Here is a 20,331-nt window from a genome sequence, read left to right on the forward strand (position 1 = left end):
TTTTACGACATTCTCTATCCCCGATGCGGTCCATTACCTCCAGCCTCATCATAGTAGGATAAGGAAGTGAACCCCATCCTCCTCGCGTAGTCCACTTCCTCGGCTCTAGTAAGCCCATCGCCTCTGCTCCAATTCGCTGAACTTGTTCTGGCCCTAAACTTGCCAGCCCGGACCTTGAACAATTCCTCCATGTTAAGAGGTTTGATAGGACCAAATAGATCGTCTGGGTTAATGTGCGCTTGGGCTTCAAGAGCTTTGCGCAGCTCAGGTGATTCAGCCCAGGCTGGTCGGTCAAAGTCGCGAGTGCTGTCCTCGTCGGGATCAGAGTACCTGATAGAGACGACATTAGCTAATGGAGGACAAGTGGTACAGTTGTGAGCCTACTCTGAAGCGATGTCTGGTAACACGATATCCTCTGACTGTTGCGCCATTGCTTTCTCATCCAAGGAGCTCTGAACCTGTGCCCAGCTTTGAGGGGCGGCTGACGAACTTTGCTGAGGAATTTGGTTCTGCTGATGTTGCGGCTGTCTCATAGCTTGATTCTCCATCGCCGAGAGCCTCGAAGGCTGACCTAGCGGTTTTCGTTCTACGTGACTCTCGCGCTGAGTTTGCTTTACAAGTGTGATGGTTGAAGACTGAGTGTGTGTAGTCTCCGCCGTTCGGAAGGCCTTGGGAGCTTGCTGCTCAGTGGTGGTCGATTGGGAAAGGGGATGAGTGGATGTAGTCTTTGTAGGACGGAAAGGCTCTTTGCCTTTCGCTAGAGACTGATTGTGGCCTGCAAGACGTTTGGTGGCAGGCACGCCAGAAGACTGGGATTTATTGAGCGCCACTGTTAGCTTTCTCTTGCGTGCGGCTTCCTCTTCGGCCTGGTGATGAATTCTGCTCAGCTTAATCTAGAAATGACGGTTTTGAAGCTCACCTTCACCTTAGCTGCCTGCATTTCCCTTTCTTCCTTGGCCACTCTCTCCTTGGCGATAGCAGCTACCCTAGCTTCCCTCTCCTTCTTGCGTTTCTCATGCTCAGCCCGCAGTCTTCTCTTCTCCTCTAGCTCTGCTATTTTTGCCTTTCTTTCTTCGTCGGCTCGTTGACGTTCTTCCTCAGCCTTTTTCTGGGCTAACAGCTCCTTACGCTTATCCGCTTGATCTCGCATGGCCGCTTTGCGACTAGCTGCGTTTTGTTCCTGAACAAGGCACATAACATGTTAGAGAAGACTCTCATGTCACACTAGCATCCGTACCACAACTATCAAACTCACCTTTTTGGCCGCGGCGGCAGCAAGTTGCAAGCTTTTGACCGGCCCAGTAGCAGGCCTGACACCTAAAGCCTTAGCAGCCATGGTAGAAGCATGGTTGAGCGTACTACTATTTGTGGCCTGAGAAGACGTAGAAAAATTCAGTATGTCGGTAGGTGCTGTAGTCGAAGGTGGCAGTTCCCCGTTGATCTGCCCAATGATCAGCATAAATCTCGGCCAATCGCTACTTTCTCAACTCACTTCAATGTCATCATTGACATTATTATCGTACGGGTAGTCTACTTGCGCCTCATGTGTTCCTGGAGATTTGTCAATGGCTTTCCGTCTGTCGTCTAGCTTCTCGACTCCCGTGTCCCTCTGATCACCATAGTTATGTTCTTTTCCTCGCTCCTTTGCTTCTTCCATCTTCTTGATGTTTATATCTGACACCTTATTCTGATCTTTTTCTCTTCTGTCATGTGATGCGGAAGGCCTCTCCTGCACTGGAGTCACATCGTTCACGGCAGAAAAAGCAGGTGCAGGTGAAGACAGCTGCTGACGCCTGTCTTTGGTGTCGACTGGTTCAGCGGTTTCAGCGGGTATGATTTCGTCTAGAACTGACTCCTCGTCGACCATCTCCTGGTCCTCATCCTTGACAGCCGTAGTGACTGGCTGAGACTGCAATTGGGGCAGCGGTAAGGGCGTAAGCTTTGAGGGAGGAGATAAAATAGGGGTCGTAGAGCGCCCAGCATCGTCGTTACCTTCCGGCAGAGGCGAAACGTCAGCAGAAGGGTCGTTGAGGGCGGACTCAATGTCAATGAAAGGTTTCGTTGCGTTCCACATCAGTTTTTCTAACTCTGCTTCGGCTATCTTCTCCTCTTCCAATTCCCTCGCTCGCCTGATGGCTTCTTCTTCTTCAGATGTGCCCCCGAAGTTGAGCAGGCCTCTCAGGAAACCTGCTCCAGTGCTCTTAGCCTTGGGTGCTCGACCATTACCACTTTCAGGACGGCCTGCTGAAGAAGCTTTCTGTTTGGCAACGTCCTTTGCTGTTTTCTCCCGAAGCTCATCAAGGGCTTTGGTGACTTTAGAAATCTCGGGGCGATGAGAATCGTCAATCAGATTAGAAGATAAAGCGGATCGACCTTGAGAAGCAGGATTTGAATTGATGCTTCCAGTGCCAAATGAAGGTGTTTTTGATGGCAGCTTAGGTCTACCAACGGGACCAGGAGTGGTTGAAACCTGGAAGTCATATGGTTCGGAAGAGACCTTTTTGAACTTGTCAGGTCTACGCCCTTCTTCCTCTTCTTCCTCTCCTTCCATACCCTCTCCAGACTTTCTTTTAAGTCCTCCAATAGGGAGTAAACTCTTTCGAAGGCCAGAGAAGTCCATGGCTGCACTTGGTCTTTGTTGAGATGGAGCAGTAAAAGGTTTGCCAATCACTGAATTGCTTTCGGCCGGTCCTGACGCGTTCGAAATGGGCACAGTACCGGTACCAAGGGCTTTACTAAGCCAAGAGGAGCGGACTTGACGAACGGGTATGGGGACAGCCCCGGAAGAAAATGCAGTGGTGGAGGAAGAGGCAGAAGATTCCATAAAGGAAGCTTTGGCAGGGGCTAGCGGAGATTGAGGCACTGCAGCAGATTGGGTCGAAGAGATTGCAGCAGTGACAATCCCCTTGGACTCAGTTGCTGATGTCCTGGAAGAGAGCTGTACTGGAAATTCTGTGTGGGGAACTAGTCCCTCTTTAAGTTCATTAGAACCTATGTTAGATCCAAAAATTTCTCCTCCCTCATTGATGGTTGGTTGTGCACTCTGAACATCTTCGATAACAGCCTCCTTCCTAATTCCCTCGCCAAATCCTTCTTTGGGTTGACCGAGCTTATGATCTCCAGTCCCCTTCTCTTTGACTGTGACATCGTGCGCATCCTCTTCCGCACTCGATGGGAGCACAGTTTCCTCTGGCTTGACATTGTCAAGTTCAGGCATGACCTCGACCATTTCCTTTAACTGCGTCTCTCCAGCTCCTTGTATGTTGTCAATGTCCATGTCCACTATCTCATCGACTGTTGGCAGAGACTGGATTTCACCTGCAGGAGAATGATTGACAGCGCTCTGGAGTGACGTTTCATCACGGTCAGACGCCATGTTTTGTCCATCAATAAGGGCTTCTGTGATGTTCTCAACAGTCTCTGCCATGACTGGCTTCGATTTTAGTGTCTTCTCAACTTTGGTAGACGACGCTTGTTCCATTCTATCGCCAAGTTTGCTTTGACGAGAGGGGGAAAATGGATGTTGTGGCTCTGCAGCAGAGGACGAGCAAATGTTCTTGTTTTCAAATCTGGGGGAGGCATTTTCGTTGCTGATCATAGCAGGCTCTGCTTTTCTAGACCGTCCTCTCTTAGCCTTTGATTTGCTGGGAGAAGACGCTTTGATAGACTTTGATTTGATTGGTGAGGGACTGGGAGCATCACTGGTGTTCACGTTACGCGAGCCAAATTGCAATGGAGAAAGGGCAGGACGGGACTTCTTTGTGTCAGATACAGCGTTGTCGTTTCTCAACAAACGTACAGTTTGCCTGGACGATGGGCTAAGAAGTTGGGCATTGAGACCTTTGATCTTTTCCGTCTTCTCTTTAGCTGCGGCTGTAGCAGCTCTGGTTCTCTTGACAGTTTGTGTTTTGGAAGGGGTTTTGATGAGTTCGCCAATAGGTGCTCTGATAGGAAATGGAACAAACAATGTCAGCTTCGTTTATTGATTCTGTTTCGGCTGGCAAGAGCTGCGCAGCACCTTTTTTTCTGGCATCATGTGCAGCAAAAAGGCAAAGTGGCCACTTACTTAGGAACATGTGCCATTATTTGAGACATGTAACCCTCGAGCCAATCATACCCTTTCGAGTTGATAGCCTCTTCAAGCTCTACGAGGCTCTTAGATGCCGACTGGCGCAGGTCATTTCTGAGGCCGGATGTATAGTGTGTCAGTGTAGGATAGTCTTGAGTGAGTGGCGGCATGTCGAGATGCAAGCTGAATTAGTTAGCAAGACTCAAAACAAGACGGGACAAGATGCAGACATGAGTGCGACGGAGCACGAAAACAATAAACAAGCCAGCCCGCCGAGGCCGCCGCCGCCGCCACAAGTCCCACCACCATTGTTATTAACAGTTCTTTAACAAAAAAATCACACGCGCGTACGTGGCATTTATTGGTGTTATTTATCTCCTTCCGTCGGGTCTTCTGCTCCTGCTGCTGGCTGCTGTTGCTGTCGGCGCCAGAAAAAACAAACAAACAACGCCTCGCATGTAATGTTGCATAAGTATTAAACCAGTAACACTATTCCTTGGACCTGGTACCAGAAGGCACAATGCCAACCGCAGGGGTTAAGGTAAGTAAATGCCAGCAAATTTCGCATGTTGCACCAGTTATCCCAAAACTTACGACGCGACTGTTTTTCAGACCAAGAAGGCAAGCACCCTATCCATCTTCTGACGCACTACAAGAAAAATACTGACTTATAACAACCAGGTAACTACCTACGGGCGTAAAAACACAGTAAGCACTGTATACAGATAATGTCAATAACCTCAGGGGTTTGACTCACTGGCTACAGCAAATCATCTCCATTCACTCAGACTTTGTTGAACCAGTTGACTTGACTTCTCCTCCCGTCCTTCCAACGCGGCAGCGTCAACCTCTGACGGCTAAGCCCTCCAATGACAACTGCAACTTACCCGCTGCTACATGCCAAGCATTGAATTCCCTCAAAAGTGACAGGCTTTCAAAAGCGCCCTATAAAGAGGAAACTTTGCCCAAAGTTGCAAAAGGGGTGTCGCCAGATGGTACTTTATCCAAGGTAACAGTGCCTCCTTTGAGTAAATCTCCTCGGATCGTTTCAACGAAGCAAAGAAGAGTGTCCCGGAAAACCTCAAAGGCCATTGTTCCTAGGAGTCCTGCGGCTGCTCATACGACACTCCCGTCAGCGCCCAAAATACCGATGGAGTCTTCATCCATGCAGTCTACAAAGCAGCAGCGCTCTCCAGGTTCAGCTATCAGGGCGAAAAAAAGGCTTGTTTTTGAGGGAGTTATCCTGCCTTTACGGTCACCAATAAGTGACATCAGAATCGAGGAGTTATCTGAAAGGCTATCGGATGTGACAATTAAAGACAGTTCTGCTCAAAAGACAGGGAATGGCGCGGACAAAGGGAAGTCATCATCTCAATTCGCCTTGGAAGCTCTCATACAAGCATGTTCTTCTGCCTCTGTTCAGGAGTTCAACGCCTTTATCAAATCATTCCCATTATTTCCTGCCTCGAAAGATGTCTTCATGACCAAAGTGGGTGAAGCATCATATTCTGAGGTATTTGGCTTTTCTCAGTCAGCCGAAGATGCCGATCTAGTCCTAAAGGTGATCCCGCTGTTTTCGGGGACGGTGGAGGCAGACGGGTCATTTCCCGACTGTAGCTCACCCGAAGATGTTCTGAGGGAGATTGAAATTACCAAGAAAATGAATCAAGTTCCAGGTGGCGGTTTCGTGGAATTCAGAGGGTAAGCCCCTTGGTGCATCTGCTTCGTACATAGACTACTAATGATGTTCCTTCCAGCGCCTATGTTGTGGAAGGAAAGTATCCTAAGGAACTGCTCGAAAAATGGGACATCTACAAATCCACCCAGGGCTCTGCTAGTGTACGACCTTGTACGTATAGCTATCAGATTGTGGCTGTATCTTAACTTTTCTGTAGCGGCATTTGGCCCAACACAGAAGTATTGCCTTGTGGCTCTCTGTAATTCAGGGATTGACCTTGAGGCCCTCCAGTTTGATTCTTCTCGGGGTTGGGTGCAGGCCGCTGGGATATTCTGGCAAGTAGCAGCAGCTCTGGCATCCGCCGAAGATTGGACAAAATTTGAGGTCCGTTTGCTTTTTAGAGTTGATTTTCTTGATTGGCAGCTTACTAAAGACTATAGCATCGTGATCTCCATGAGGGCCAAATTCTCATATCATCCTTATCCGAATCCCCTTCCTCTACAGAACCGGAAAATTACCTGTCGCCAACATACACATCTTTGCAAACGACCATCATTGATTTTGGTCTTTCACGTTTAAATATGCCCACGCCAGTTTGGTCCCAAATACCTGAAGAAGTGTATGAAGGCAAAGGAGCACAATGGGATTTGTATAGAGCCATGAGGTCTAGGATAGGTGACGACTGGGGTGGTTTCCATGCAATCACGAACCTCATGGTAAGCCCGCTTTTTGTGGAATGAGGACAAAAGTGCTGATCATACCCATCAATCAATTCAAGTGGCTGCGATATATCCTTCAGTATATGCTCGTATCGAAATCTCTTAGAAAGCCCCGCGCTCTCAGATCTACACAAGTCCCTCGGTTGGCTAGGGGCGTGAAACCAAAACCCGATACCGTCCGGTCTGAAAAAGCTTGGGGCATCCTCCAGAAAGTCGAGGAGATGATGGAATACAGTCTGAATTTCGACATGAGTGCAAGGTCAAATAGGAATCACAAGAACGATGCGTTGAAACCTTTAACTTCAGCAAGAGACTTGGTGAACTGGGGGAAAGATGAAGGATGGATTGGATAATATTCACATTGAAGCCCGATTATGTACATTAGCAGCTCGCGCATTGATCCACATGTACAATTAGCTTTGCCCTTCCAGTGCGGGTTGTACGGCGAGGGTGGATAAGCTGTAGTCGCAAGAAAGACGCGGACCATCAGTTTTGCAAGAGACATGATCCGGCATCCTCCCTGAACTGTCGATATGAATCCAAAGATATGACAGCCACATAGAGAGCATGAATACATCCCAGCTAAGCCTCCATCCCCGCTAAGTAAATTACTTCTTCTTAGCGGGCTCGCCGGCCTTAGAACGAGCCTTTCCGCGGAGCTATCAAACAGTCAGACAAAATTTATGCAGAGTAACGCGTAACGTACCTTCTTCGATCGGTTCTTCCTCTCCTTACGAAGCTTCCTGGAAGGCTTGACGACCTTCTCGGCAAGGTTGGACTGAGACATATCAGCGGATGCTCATCACGGCAACTCTGTTTAAGGTTCCCCTAAAACATAATCGCTCTCGTCAGGTATAGTAGCCACTCACCCTCACGAGCCTGTGCTTGGGCTCAAACTTCTTCTGAGAGTCCTCATCATCGTAGATCAAACCGAAACCGGTAGATGAGCCGCCACCGAACTTGGTCTTGAGACCGAAGACGACGACACGCTCCTTGTCGGTCTTGTAAAGGGCACCAAGCTTCTCAGAGAGCTCAGAACGAGAGACGTTGGGGCGAGTGGGGTGGAAGACAGTGAGGACAAACTGTCGTCGGTTGAGGAGACGGTTGGTGATGAACTTGGAAGTTCGGAGGGTGACGGGGCCTTCGGGGTCCTGTAAATCGGGCGGTAATTAGCATCTCCAATGAAGCCAGACAGACAGCACAAAATATCTGACGACGCCTGACGAGCCGGACAGCATCCCGGTAGACCCAGCACCATCCCAGCGATCCCTATTCACTCCGCATGTCCCTTTCCGCCCATCTTCTTGACTCTTTTCTCTCTCTCTGTGCCTTTCTCCGTGCTGTCCAGACCGTCTGGCCTGTCGGTGTGTCAAACTCACCATGCTGGGCAAAATCCTCCTTTTTAAGTTTGATGGATGGAGAAGAAAGACGAGAGAAGACTTGAAGCTAGGCAGAAATCCAGCGACCTACAGAGACCATATCGAAAAGACGGAAACAAATCCATATTACCTCCGGAGTTTCACGGAGTTTGTTCATGTTTGTTTGTGGCAGAATGGCTGACGTGGATTTCTATGTTGTAAATGTTTTTGTATTATGTAATCTACCGCTCGATGATAAAAATAATGAATGATGCGATGGATCGTCGTCGCGTGGCGGCACCGACGGGGATCGCCGTTGTTCCTGACAACTCTTGCTCTGTTTTCCGGCCTCCACGTTGTACAATTGAAAGTGAAAGTGGAGGAGGTTGATCTACTCGGCTTTTATGCCCTGCTTGGCTCCTGCGCGCCGGCCGATGGCAACGACGGAATTACTGTCTATAGGTAATAGCAAATCGGGCCAAGAACCTTAAGCAAGCAAACATCACATATCTATATATTGCATGCATCTGGTCCGGCCGACGACGGATGCATGCCTCCTTCAGTTATATTAGACTGTTACCAGCATTCTTATTTTGACTTCCCGCACTACCTTGCGAAGAACAACTATAGATTGTACATGATGCTGCTCGGCACCTTGGCGCACCTAGCGCTCACCATTACTTGCGGTTACAGTCTCACAGTACCTCAGGCTCATCGAGAAACCCTTGAAGAAGCAGGTGAGTAGCGTATTTCAAATGTCCTTATAGCTCGAAGGAGTGGGACACCAACGTATATCCAACAAAGGGAAGCTCACCACATTTGCAGCCGTCAACACAAAGAAGCTCATCGAAGATGTTACTGTGGGAACTATGTCCAGCGTCTTTCCCAATGGAACTGATAACGGTGGTAAGTTAGAAATTCACGATTATGGAAAGGTTCAAACTGACATGTCTTGCTCAGGACGACCCTTTGCTATGATGGAGGTAAGGAAACTATTACACTACACACGAACGACCGCAGTTTACACCCTTAAATAGTACCATGCTCCATGTCATCCGCCGCCATCACTCACATTTCTCCTGCTCCCTATTTCGCTCTCTACTCACAATATCATGGCTTCAAGCTCTCATTACGCTAGTTACTCTGTGGCGATGCCGCATAAGGATGAGTGGTCCCCCATGAGTTTATCTCGAGTGGCTTTCATTGGAGTGAGTCTGAGCAAACTGGGCTTTGATTATAAGGCACTAAGTGATGCGAACCCTGCGCAGAATATGACTTTCCTTCCAGATATCTCCAAAGAAGAGAAGGCGGAGCTAGAGAAATGCTACCTCAGTTACCACCCTGACGCCAAATATTGGCTTCCAGGGGCATCAAATTCTCCTCATTCATCTGTATGGGCCAAACTAGATGCGGACGACATTTACTATGTTGGAGGATTCGGGGAGTGAGTTTCAATTACCTTCATTGGAGTGTCTCTGTTGACTGAATCGGATTAGCACTCATTATATTGGACACATTCCTATCGATCTGTATACCAAAGTCGGAGAAGCAGATGAAGGTAACGGTCAGGGACAGAGCGAGCAAGTCCTTAGTGGTTACAGCGTTTTCAGGAACGGGGTATCATTGCTGTTGAAGAACATCTTTTGAACTCGCGGAATAAAGGGGAGAGAAGACTCTACAATGCAAGTAGGATACGATGTCTCAAGAGTCACTTGTTTTTTCAAGCTCGGCACTTGTATGTAGCGTGATGATCATTGCAGGATTGCCAGCCTGAGCTGCTGCTAACAGAATTGTTGCGATGGCGGAAAATGGAATAAGCTCGCTCTGCCGTTGTTGATAAACGCTGTGCGACAGTTTGGTTAGACATTGTGTTGAATCCTACACTTGCTGTTTTCCTGTACATTTGCCTGTAAAATTTCATCCATCAAATACATTATTCTGTCACTGCTGTCCGTCGATTTAATATACCATCAAAGAATACTGCATATATATTTTGATTTTGTAGAGTAAATAAGTACCAAAGTGTTTTTGATTCCGCCCGATCAGTCTGAAATTGTCGCTTGTTGGTTGCCCGTCGTTGTTGGCGGGCCTGGGGTTCGTTCATGGCTCATGACATTCAATCCACTATTATTGTGTATTACTCCGTTCTCTCACCCTATACTCAAACAAAGCCATGTCGCACACCATTCCGCTTTCCTTAGCCACCCTCAGATCGCATTCCATCTTCAACCCCCCTATCTCAACCTCATCCCCACCTGAAGACGAATGGGAGCTTCTTGACCGGCCCTCGGCTGACGAGCCTATGAGCCAGAAACAGGGCAGGATGGTATTGCGCGACAAGGATTTGATTGTTGCAATGGGCAGTGAAGTAAGGATGATGAGCCTCAATGCAAGCGATGGAAGTTGGAAGGTTGAGGATGGACTTGTCGGATCCTACAGGGTAGGTGGTCATCTTTGTATAATCTAATTTTTGAGTCTCAGCTGACCTTCAACATCTAGACACTCAAATCTGCACATTTAACATTTGCGATCCATCACATCGTAGTTAACCCGACCGGGAGATTGTTAGCAGTAGTGGGACATCATCAGATCGTCGTACTGGTGCTCCCAAAACCCACACATTCTGGCAAATTGGAAGAAGGGCAAGCGGAAGTGGAGTGCGTCACCAAAACCAAACAATGTGAAATTGACTAACATATAATTAGGTCAATACCCATCGATGACTTCTTGTTTTCGCGGTCCTCTAATGATGCGATAACCCAAGTACAGTGGCACCCTTGGGGTGAGAATGGGAACTCGCTTTGGGTGTTGACGGCCGGCGGCAAGCTGCGGTAAGTGAATAGCATCACTTTTGGGAATCTGCTTGGCTAATTTGCTACAGCGAATATGATGTCTTACAACCACATGATTGCGTACAGACTTTCGATTTCATCCCGGAACGCACCCGCTCAGTTCCAAAATTCACTGCCGTTGACCCTCTTTCACGTTACGCCTCTTCGTTTGCATTTGGCTCCTCTATGATTGGATTTTCACCTCTTATGGTGTATTGTCTGCTGGCGAGCGGTGATATACATGTACTTGGTCCAATTCTTCCACTCCGAACAGAAATGCCGGCCCAGTATCTCCGGCAACTCAAAACATTCGCGGATATCAGGCTAGCAACAGTCCAAAATCAAGCCCGTGATGTTTTTGGTGCAGGGACCTCAGGACTTGGAAAGGCGGTCTTGCAAGCAGAGTGGGTGGATCATCTCGTAAAGCAAGTGCGACAAACGGAAGAAATGCAGAGCAAGAAGCAAGTCGAAGAAGGGGGCGGAACTACGCAAAACATGCCCATGAGGGCTAGCATTTTGGGGAAATCCACGAAGATCCATAGTTCTCCTGTAGAAAATAGATCTTCATCGTTGGGCTTACCACGCAATGGTTTTGTCAGAGTCCACCCACCTCACCTCACAGAGTCAGGTGGTCCTGCCCCTGGTGCTCATCGTACGTTGCTCAGACAGGGGCCAGTGGTGTTTTCTCCTGGACCTCAAGATGTGGGAAATGTCGACGAAGATTTAGACGAGGAGCAGATGGCCACAGATTTGCTTATCGTGCAGGTCGATGCGAATGAAATGGACGCTGGCGGGTCAAAGGGAACGGAGGGGCAAACTGTCATTGCCATCGCGTGGTCTGGCGGTCGGGTTGATATCGGCCTGGAACTGGATGCACCCGAGGCACGGTGGATCAGTTCTAGAGTAAGTTCTTCCGACTTTTTATTCATCATGAATTTTGACAGCCACACAGGATCCCACCCCCCCGGCTCCAGTGATACACATCACAGACTCCATACTTCTCTCATTTCCCAATAATGACCCCTTCATCATTTCCTCCAATGCGCCCGTATTGGCCCGTGATCCACTGTATAATGACGTTTTCTATGTTTCACATGCTTTTGGAGTGGACGCTATCAATGTCAGGGCTGTTGTTGATGGACTGGACGGGGACGGTAATGAAGGCGAACTCCCCGTCCCTCAGGTATCGAGACTCGTCGAGTCTAACAGGTGGGTATAGCTGTAAAACGTGTGACAGATTGTTGACTGACGGTTTGTAGTGTGCCGAATACGCCGATTGTCGGCATGTTCGGCTTTTGTAATATCACATTTGGTTACGGTATTGTCGTTCTCGCCTCCACTGGTCAGGTTGCCTACATGGAGCTCGACATTCGTTTCGGCGATCGATTGGCACTTTTACCTAGTTCAGCTCGTGCTGCAAGCGGCTTTCGAACTGAACTAAAGGACACACAATCACTACTTGACAATGCCTTTGAAGTGGACAGTCTTGTCTCGTCAGTCAAGACTGGCACCAAAGCCTCGCGTCGGCAAATTCCGGATTATAACATGCCCCTGACTGTTATTAACAGTGATCATCTTTCGGCCCTTCAAGACGTTTCGTCTCATGTTCATGCTCAAGCTCAGCGTATACGGACTGCTTCCCAAGCGGTGGAGAACCGCCTTGATCTTCAAGTCGAAGAACTTCAGCGTCATGCCCGTTTGATGGCAGAATGTCGTCAGGAAGTTGCAAGTCTACAAAAAAGCGAGACCCTTGGCCGAATAGAGTCACTGATAAGAAGGCAAGAAGGCATACAGAAGAGGGTAGAGAAGATGCTGGGCGATATGGCCTTGGAGTACAAGCCGCATGTAGGCGATGGGGAGAGAAAATGGTTCAAGGAATTGCAAGAGATGGAGATGAAACTCAATGGAGACTCAGGGGAAGCAAAGGAGGCTTTAACAGACAAAGTTCAATCGGTTAGTCGCGTAATTTCTCATTTTCAGCCTTTGTCAAGATTTCTAACGCTGCGCAGCTTCGAAACCAGCTTGCCTCACTTTTACCCGTAGTCTCAAAGGCCCACCAAAAGGAAAGCGCGGCTGCGTCGACGTTGGCGCCTAAACAGATCAAGCCGTTGAAAGCAGCTCTTGGGGCAAGATCCGAAGAATTGAAGAGGCTACTTAATAAAGTGGAGGCATTGGATATAAGATTAGATACAGCCCCTGTTGAATAGAAGGGATATTGATACTGTATGACTTGTTGTAACATGTTAATAGGTGAAATCGCAACGGGGCTGCTCCGAAAAATAAACCATTACCCAGTAGATGGTGCAGCAGATAGTGGCTGACTTTAGGATGCGCTTGAATGCGACGTAATACGCAGTATGTAGGAATCATTTAATAAATAAGATTATTAACAAACGCGAAGAACGGAGAAGCTGGGTGACACGCGCGGCGTGCGGCGTAAACAAATGCATGAATGGCAACGAACATGACTACTGTGACAACCACCGAATTCAACAACTTTCAGCTGTATCAATATCGTCTGACCCTCGCAAAACTCAAGGATCCCCAATCAAATTCCTTTCATTTTGTGGATAGTACCCGTATTTGATTCCCCTCCGTTCTTCGGCTTGCGTTCCTCATTCGCGCTGTTACCATGGCTTTCGCATCCACTTCAAGGCATCTTCCTCGCGAATCGGTATATCCTACTCCTCCCTCCTCTGATTACCTCAATGCCCTAGAAGACTGCGTTCAGGCTACGGAAGCTTGTTCAAGATCTTTACAGACTGGCCTGGACAGATTTGAACCTGGAGTCAGAGATCTGCCTAGGTTGACAAAGATATTCAAGCACAAACATGTGAGTTGCCCTCCAGCGTCGGACCCGTGTTATGCCATGTTAAAGACGATGATGGAATTAGCACTTTTTGGTTCTTCCAGAGCCTACCATTGCTGCCCATAAAGCAGCACTTTCACAATCCTTGGCACCTCAGATCGATCATCTGATAGCGAAAACCGATAGCATGGTAGATTCTGAAAAGACCAAAGTGGGCAATCTTGAAGAAAGAGTGCGTATACTTGGAAGTAATATGCGCCGCGCTGTAAGGGACTGATCGCTCTTGATTGTAGCTGAGGATTCTTGAATCCGCACGTCTGTCTGCTAGCGCAAGCACGATGCGTACTGTCTCTTCTGGCAGGTCGACTAAAGCTGTCTCAAATACGTCCGATGATACCAGTTCCAAGATTTCAGATCTTAACATGAAGGACCTTAGTATATTACAGAGGAAGAAAGTAATGCAGTTGAAGGCTAAGAGGGACAGACTGGAGAGGGAGATGGCAAGATTAGGCAGATGATGGTAGGCGTTGAGAAGGTGATGTGAGCAAGCGGATTGTTCGTTCCATCATGGTGCATGTATCATATTTAAAAAATCACCTTGTATGGCTTAATTACGTCTTGGTTAGGGGTGCGAATTGCGAGCTGAAAAAAAGGTGGTAAGCAGTGCAGCTTATGCCTAATGCCAATGAATATAATAACAATGTTCAAGTACACCGATGAACAAAGAAAGGGAAACAGGTCCAGCCGGAAGAATCGACGCGTGGACGCGCGGAACTTTGTTCTCCACCGCCAGCCTCCACCGCCGAAAACGAGTATCCAACGAACGTCAGGTTATCAAAAGGTACATGGTACTATTATTATAAACCATCCATCTCAACGGCGTAGTCTGCGCGCACTGCCTCGATGGCGATCATTTCCACCCTCGCGGCTATAGGCATGGCAGTAGGGTGCGTATAATCACCGAGAATAGCGCCCCCCTTAGCGCTCGATACCACTAACTGACCAAGTTTCATAGACCGCCCCTAATATATGTTGACCAAGTATGTTTCAGATGCGGATTGAATGGCAATATGTGACTGACTATTCGTTCCCAGGCTATCAGTATTATAAAAAAGAAGTAAGTCTCTTTATAGCCCTTCCACCAATATCGACGGGGTGTACGGTCCCAAGTGTGCAGCTGATCCATGAGGGTGCTATTTAGAGACTCTTCAGGGTTCTCTCAAGGTATGTAGACGTAGATTCAAGCTGTCAAAGAAGCTGGCAGGTAACCTGGCTGTACAAAAATTGATGCGATCAGACGTCTGCGGTGTTATAATCATCGCCAACATAATCCGTATATTCTTTTGGCTAGGAGAGCATTTCGAAATTCGTAAGCTACGCTCCAGGGTTATATCGTAGTACTACAGCTGACTATGTTTATGGCTAGCATTACTGGTTCAATCTATCTTATTGATAGTCTCGCAACTTCTCCTCCTTGCTATATGCCTCCATTACTCCCGGGGTTCACCGGAAGAAACGTACTTTTCTCTACCTCGACAACCTACAGAACCGCCCTCTGCGGATCCTGCGCACACTGCAGATTACGAGTATTCCGGACCATCTTCATCCCAGCCACCCGATGTTCCTGTTCGGAGAGGTTTTTTCAAATCGGTTATACAAGGACTCAAAGAAGGAAGGAGACCGTTTGACTTTTGGCAGTGGGCGGGTTACGGGTCGTACCTCGAGTTCCTGGCTGGACTTATTGTTGTTCTCGGGATAGCACAGGTTGGCCTTGGAAGATGGCCGTGGTATATTGATGCGTGAGTGTGAAGCTATACAAAGAAAAGGGCCCAAGGAAGTTGCTCATGATTTGGTAGTTTGGGTTTCATCGCTCTTACAATAGGTAAATGTCTGGCCCGTCAAAAGTCCCAAGTCGCTCAAAACTGATGTTTTTATACTATTTTTTTTTATTTTTGGAAAGAATCAACCCTGCCCATCCCTCAGTTCATAGCCAATTACCGTCACAAATCCTGTTATGGCTTTCGAGCATCTACTCTTGCAGGCTGGTTTTTCGGAGACGCTTTCAAGTAGGTGTTTATCCCAAGCTTCCTTTTACCGAAGAGGGCCTAACAACGATGTGCGCAGGACGGTTTACTTTTTCATGAGAGGTTCACCCATCCAGTTCAAGGTTACCGCCATCATGCTGGTCTGCTGGGATTCTGGTGAGCTACGCGCGTTTGAGCCAGTTGAAAGCGAAAAAAGAAGCTAAAAGTAGAATATATTCAGCTGTCTTTGCCCAGCGTATCATCTATGGCGCCAACCCTCCTGTGAACCAAACAGGCGTGGAGTTTGATGCGCATGACGAAAATAACGATGAATCTAGAGCACTGCATGATGCTCATAACGATCGTGAAGAGAGATGATCTGTAGCCAGTTCTACTTGGTGCGGTATGCAATGCATCTTATAGCCCGACGACAGTCTACACTCTCAACTGCCGCACACGCCTCCTCCTTCCCCACCCAAATAACACGTCCCAAGTTAGACGCGCTCAAAAGGGTTCTGCCTGCCAGCCTGCCTCTTCTTGATCCTCTCGACGACAGAGTGATCCCAGTCGGCTCGTTCCTGTTCCTCCGCAAGCACCTGGTTGATGTAAGGGGTAAGGTATTGTTCGTCCTATCATTTTGATCAGCGGTGTGCTAGATAAATGGTGGGGGTCGAGTTAAATACCTTTTCGGGGGGGGTCCACTTGTTCCTGGGAAGGTCGGTGTGGTGCATGGACATCATAATGCCCTGTCGGTGTCGCCAGACTCGGTCGTAAGCGACTCGCTCGGGAAGACGGGAGAGCGCCTGTCAACCAAGTCAGCTGATGCTCTTTCTCTCTCACTCTCTGTCTTTCTCCAAGACAAGCTTTTTTTGCTTGAACTGTTCCTTCTTTGTTTACTGTTCCCACGGATATCCCTGGCGGTGTATTCGGATTGGCCGCGTAAGGGTAGAGACGGCAGGCCAACGCCAAACAGGCAGAGTTGCTCGATTCTATCCTTTGGCGTCTGCTGCAACTGCTGCTGCCGCTTCTTCCTCTCCGGCGTCTGACTCTTGCAGCGATCTGCAAACCCTCCGGCATCCGTCTGCTTCACTCATGCTCCTGCGCGATCCACCTGCAACACCAGAGATCTCTGCTCACCTTCTGCACGGCCTTGTTCTCTTCTATCACCAAGTCGTCGAGGAGGTAGCCCTTCTGTCGGTAGCCGGCTGCGTGCCTGTAGAGCTCTGACCATCGTGCCCAGTACTTTTGCACGCCGGGGTACTGACGGATCCAGGGGGCAAAGCTGGAAGACTGGTCAGCGCGCATGCGAGGTGGGTGTGAGCGGGCGGCGGACGTACGACGGGCCGAGAGGGCCGTTGCCGAATACCATTTTGGCGATTGAGGGCATTGTGGATGGCGCTATGGGTGGTGGTTGCGAGTAATGTTGTCCGAGGAGCATTCATTGCCCTGCCTGCCATTGGCGCAGCGCGAGGCTGCCCGGGCGGCGTTTCGGAGTTATCCCACGTGGCGGGCGGGCATGGCCGCTGCCGGCATCAATCGATTATCTCGCTGGGTGTTGTTATTGTCTATGCTCCGTGTTATTACTGCCCAGCCCGCCATGTCGCAGCCGCCGGCAGACGCCCCGCAGGACGAGTAAGTCCCCCACACACGGCCCAGCTCACGCCCCAGCTGGCAGGTCGCCTACGTCTGGGCCTTCATCACCGCCTTCAACCTCAGGCACCGCATCCCCCGCCTCGAGTCCCAGCAAGAGTATGTCCCCCCCAGCCCATGTCCGCCCCAGCTCACCCGCAGCAGCCTCGAGCTCTCCCTCCGCCAGCCAGTCGCCACCCGCCCAGACGACCTCCTCGAGAGCACGCTCATATGCTTCCTCTCCAACCTCCGCCCAGCCCTCAGGAACCTCAAGTACGTCCCGCCCGCCAGCCTTCTGTCCGCCCCGCTCACAGCCATGCAGTGCCGAAAACGTCCAGTCCTACCTGTCCAACTACATCTCTGACCAGCTCGCCACCACGTCCGAGTGGACCGTGTGGGATCCGTCGTGGCCCATCAACGAGGAGAACCGCGGTTCGTGCTGCACCGACGACCCTGATCGCGCAGAGCTAGGTCGCTTGAGGTATCAAGGCGAGCCGCCGGCCGACAGGGCGCGGCGGAATCCGTTGAAGAGGATGGAAGAGAAGGGTGGAGGTCTGTTTGAACTCGACTGGGCTGAGAGAGCTAGGTTACTGAGACAGCTAGTCGATTGGCAGCGTCGGTCTTCTTCGCGCTTGCATAGCAAGTACGTGTTCGCTAACAGCAGGAGCAGTAACACACTCGGAACATATCCGCACTATTATCAATAATGCAAAGAAAGGCCCAGAGGCCAAATCGAAGAAAGGAACGGCCTCCAAGAAGCCTCTGCAGGACGAAGCCCCTTCCATCAGCATAGAACCTTTGGGTCAAAATAGGAATCGCCAACGGATATGGGCACTTGATGGTCCGTCCTCCTTGTCATTATGCTCGATTTGTTACTCATATATAGCCGTCAGATTCGTGGCGATTATACCGTTCCGGCAATCCCTTCAAGCGACCTTGCCCCATGGAATCGTTTACTCACACCAGAGATGATTATTTTGCCTACATTGCAGAGGTCGAAGAGTATGGCGGACAGTCTCAGGAAGGAACAAAGAAGGAAAAAGCGACCAGCCAGCATAGAAGGTTTATCAAAGGCGTCCAGGATGAAAAGAAATTGGCGGAGATTCTGAAGGATAGGATAGAGAGAATAGAAAAGGAAGAAGCGGTGCGTTCGCTTTCGATCGTTTATGGAAAGATCAGACTGATGAACAAGAGTGCAGAGGGTTCAAAGGGCCAAACGGAAGATTGCCCAGGCCGTGCAATTACAACAAGCGGCGGAAATGCGCTCGACGCGAACAAGAAGGCCTGTCCGCAAGGTTGATTACATCTATGGAAATGAAGATGAGGTACGTCCGTTTCTCTCTTCATGTAGTACTGAGAATTAACTCTGTTCTCCAGGATGAGGAACCATTGCCTACCCGCAGATCATCTCGCCCTTCCCGTCAGTCCGGTAGAGACGACGAGTCATACTCTGCTTTAGATTCGCGCGGACGCCCTGTCATCCCTGGTGAAAGACGCAGCACAAGGGTGAGCGGTGCAGCCCGCGAGGTTGTGGAGGATGATGATGATGATGATGATGATGATCGGGATGATGAAACTCCTCGGCAACCGCCGCCGCTCCCACAACCAGAAGCAGTCAGTGGACCGGCCAACGGGAGAAAGGCCCCCAAGGGGTATGCTTGGGTGCAGGAGAATGTGGGTGGGGAAGATTCGAGTCCTGGCGTAGCAGCGGTCGACGACCAGCAACGACGTGTCGAGCCTACATCGGCAAAGCAACAAGACGTTCAATCTGAAGATCAGGTAGCCACACCACTGGAATCAACAGACACTAGTAGGGTGGAATTCGAGCAGAGCGAACAGGGTGTCAGACTAGGGATGCTGGAACAAGGTGAAAACGATGAACAAACGGAAATCACGATGGAAGTTGAAGTGTAGCAATCCTCAACAGGGACATCGAGGTCGTTGGTTGCAGTTAGTAGAGGTATTTTACATATCATCATGCATTCATGTTTCGTCAACGCATCCTATGATTGGCACTTTTCCCGGACGACACTGGTGCCAACTATAGTTGGCCGAATTATGCAACCCGACGTTCACAGCTGGGGTGGTACTGACGACGGGGACGTTTTTTGATCAGTTGTTACATGTTGAGCACAAAAAAATGTGGGATTTAATACGACATGACACTTGTCTTACCACAACCATACGATTCTGCAAGTTTCAGAACACTCCCCCGCCCGTTCTCAGATCAGCATTCAGAAAAGTGAAGAAAGCCGCCGTTTTGACAAAAAGTGTAGATTATGAATGAAGACTGCATACTCAAAACACCCTCATTAGAATAATTAATGCGCTGTATTCATATCAATCAGCATCTTCATGCACAAGAAAAATATGATACCGGCTTACCTTCAGAGGTCTTTTGTTTCCGCAAACAGTCGTCATGGCGTCAGTCTCCTTCTCGACACCTGTACGATACACTACTCACGTTGGCAACATAGTTGATAGCTAGATGGGGAAAAAAGGGTCAGCACCGAATAACAGCATGATATGGATCTCGTCACTTACCATCCTGGACAGTTGTGATCTCATCGGCCTCGGCATCAGGAATCTCAATAGCGAATTCCTCTTCAATGGCCATGACAACCTCGACAGCGTCAAGAGAGTCAAGGCCGAGATCGCTGGTGAATGAAGCGTTGTTTGTGAGCTACAAGCCGCGGTCGGCGAGGGTGGATATAGACAGTGGAAAGACCGTAGATGACGACGAAAAAGGGGGGGATAGCACATATAATTCGGTTTACCCAATCAGCGTTCCGCTATTACCACAAACCCTCCACCCCTCCTTGGCCGCCTGCCAAACGGTCTGAGGAAGCGTCGCCACGCACCTTGCTGCTGTCAACCTTCTCAAAGCTCTTCAAGACATCGAGGATCCTAACAGTAATGTCGTCCTTGCTGAGACCGGCGGCAGCGGCGTAACCCCTGGCAGCGAGGGGCCTGAGGGAGAGGGCGAGGGGCTGTGGTCGGAGCGCGACGGGGGCCGTTTGCCTGAGGGCGGTGCGGGCGGTGCGGAGGAGAGGAAGAGTGCGGAACATGTTTCGAGATGGAGATGCGATGGAAAAGTAGATGAGATGATCTGTACGAGAATGATGTCGCCGCATGAGGTAACGATGCCCATATATACCATATCGCCGAAATTCCCCGCAGTGGCGCCCTCGTCCTGGGCCCGTTTTCGCAACTG

General features: G+C 49.4%; 10 protein-coding genes across 10 annotated transcripts; 6 read left to right on the plus strand and 4 right to left on the minus strand.

The window, feature by feature from the left end:
- Positions 1-14: 14 nt before the first annotated feature.
- On the minus strand, positions 15-4,095 carry CNBD1820 (hypothetical protein; the record flags this gene model as incomplete). Its single annotated transcript, XM_771042.1, has 7 exons — positions 15-330; positions 385-866; positions 920-1,180; positions 1,256-1,441; positions 1,493-3,754; positions 3,800-3,944; positions 4,067-4,095. 7 exons carry the CDS (start codon positions 4,093-4,095, stop codon positions 15-17), a joined length of 3,681 nt encoding a protein of 1,226 aa, XP_776135.1.
- A 494-nt stretch (positions 4,096-4,589) lies between these two features.
- On the plus strand, positions 4,590-6,819 carry CNBD1830 (hypothetical protein; the record flags this gene model as incomplete). The annotated part of the gene is made up of 8 exons (XM_771043.1): positions 4,590-4,610; positions 4,682-4,690; positions 4,751-4,777; positions 4,836-5,770; positions 5,827-5,918; positions 5,965-6,131; positions 6,188-6,463; positions 6,526-6,819. The coding sequence occupies 8 exons, from the start codon at positions 4,590-4,592 to the stop codon at positions 6,817-6,819; spliced, it is 1,821 nt and encodes a 606-aa protein (XP_776136.1).
- Positions 6,820-7,074: 255 nt separating this feature from the next.
- Positions 7,075-8,002, minus strand: CNBD1840 (40S ribosomal protein S24; the record flags this gene model as incomplete). Its single annotated transcript, XM_771044.1, has 5 exons — positions 7,075-7,125; positions 7,173-7,244; positions 7,336-7,617; positions 7,846-7,932; positions 7,976-8,002. The coding sequence occupies 5 exons, from the start codon at positions 8,000-8,002 to the stop codon at positions 7,075-7,077; spliced, it is 519 nt and encodes a 172-aa protein (XP_776137.1).
- A 372-nt stretch (positions 8,003-8,374) lies between these two features.
- Positions 8,375-9,471, plus strand: CNBD1850 (hypothetical protein; the record flags this gene model as incomplete). Its single annotated transcript, XM_771045.1, has 6 exons — positions 8,375-8,561; positions 8,650-8,730; positions 8,785-8,807; positions 8,862-9,032; positions 9,093-9,268; positions 9,321-9,471. 6 exons carry the CDS (start codon positions 8,375-8,377, stop codon positions 9,469-9,471), a joined length of 789 nt encoding a protein of 262 aa, XP_776138.1.
- A 526-nt stretch (positions 9,472-9,997) lies between these two features.
- On the plus strand, positions 9,998-12,862 carry CNBD1860 (hypothetical protein; the record flags this gene model as incomplete). The annotated part of the gene is made up of 7 exons (XM_771046.1): positions 9,998-10,264; positions 10,324-10,481; positions 10,530-10,655; positions 10,706-11,558; positions 11,608-11,864; positions 11,915-12,608; positions 12,665-12,862. The coding sequence occupies 7 exons, from the start codon at positions 9,998-10,000 to the stop codon at positions 12,860-12,862; spliced, it is 2,553 nt and encodes an 850-aa protein (XP_776139.1).
- A 425-nt stretch (positions 12,863-13,287) lies between these two features.
- Positions 13,288-13,982, plus strand: CNBD1870 (hypothetical protein; the record flags this gene model as incomplete). Its single annotated transcript, XM_771047.1, has 3 exons — positions 13,288-13,488; positions 13,550-13,696; positions 13,758-13,982. The coding sequence occupies 3 exons, from the start codon at positions 13,288-13,290 to the stop codon at positions 13,980-13,982; spliced, it is 573 nt and encodes a 190-aa protein (XP_776140.1).
- A 769-nt stretch (positions 13,983-14,751) lies between these two features.
- Positions 14,752-15,866, plus strand: CNBD1880 (hypothetical protein; the record flags this gene model as incomplete). The annotated part of the gene is made up of 6 exons (XM_771048.1): positions 14,752-14,833; positions 14,891-15,263; positions 15,321-15,346; positions 15,425-15,530; positions 15,589-15,665; positions 15,730-15,866. The coding sequence occupies 6 exons, from the start codon at positions 14,752-14,754 to the stop codon at positions 15,864-15,866; spliced, it is 801 nt and encodes a 266-aa protein (XP_776141.1).
- A 116-nt stretch (positions 15,867-15,982) lies between these two features.
- Positions 15,983-16,875, minus strand: CNBD1890 (hypothetical protein; the record flags this gene model as incomplete). Its single annotated transcript, XM_771049.1, has 4 exons — positions 15,983-16,117; positions 16,172-16,291; positions 16,626-16,770; positions 16,826-16,875. 4 exons carry the CDS (start codon positions 16,873-16,875, stop codon positions 15,983-15,985), a joined length of 450 nt encoding a protein of 149 aa, XP_776142.1.
- A 210-nt stretch (positions 16,876-17,085) lies between these two features.
- CNBD1900 (hypothetical protein) lies at positions 17,086-19,031 on the plus strand (the record flags this gene model as incomplete). Its single annotated transcript, XM_771050.1, has 8 exons — positions 17,086-17,120; positions 17,157-17,237; positions 17,283-17,390; positions 17,440-17,732; positions 17,788-17,958; positions 18,011-18,261; positions 18,317-18,442; positions 18,495-19,031. 8 exons carry the CDS (start codon positions 17,086-17,088, stop codon positions 19,029-19,031), a joined length of 1,602 nt encoding a protein of 533 aa, XP_776143.1.
- Positions 19,032-19,438: 407 nt separating this feature from the next.
- On the minus strand, positions 19,439-20,185 carry CNBD1910 (hypothetical protein; the record flags this gene model as incomplete). The annotated part of the gene is made up of 5 exons (XM_771051.1): positions 19,439-19,446; positions 19,503-19,512; positions 19,582-19,601; positions 19,662-19,800; positions 19,979-20,185. 5 exons carry the CDS (start codon positions 20,183-20,185, stop codon positions 19,439-19,441), a joined length of 384 nt encoding a protein of 127 aa, XP_776144.1.
- Between the last annotated feature and the right edge of the window lie 146 nt (positions 20,186-20,331).

The sequence above is a fragment of the Cryptococcus neoformans genome, chromosome 4, assembly GCF_000149385.1.
Source record: "Cryptococcus neoformans var. neoformans B-3501A chromosome 4, whole genome shotgun sequence".
In the NCBI taxonomy this organism is placed as follows: Eukaryota; Fungi; Basidiomycota; class Tremellomycetes; order Tremellales; family Cryptococcaceae; genus Cryptococcus; species Cryptococcus deneoformans.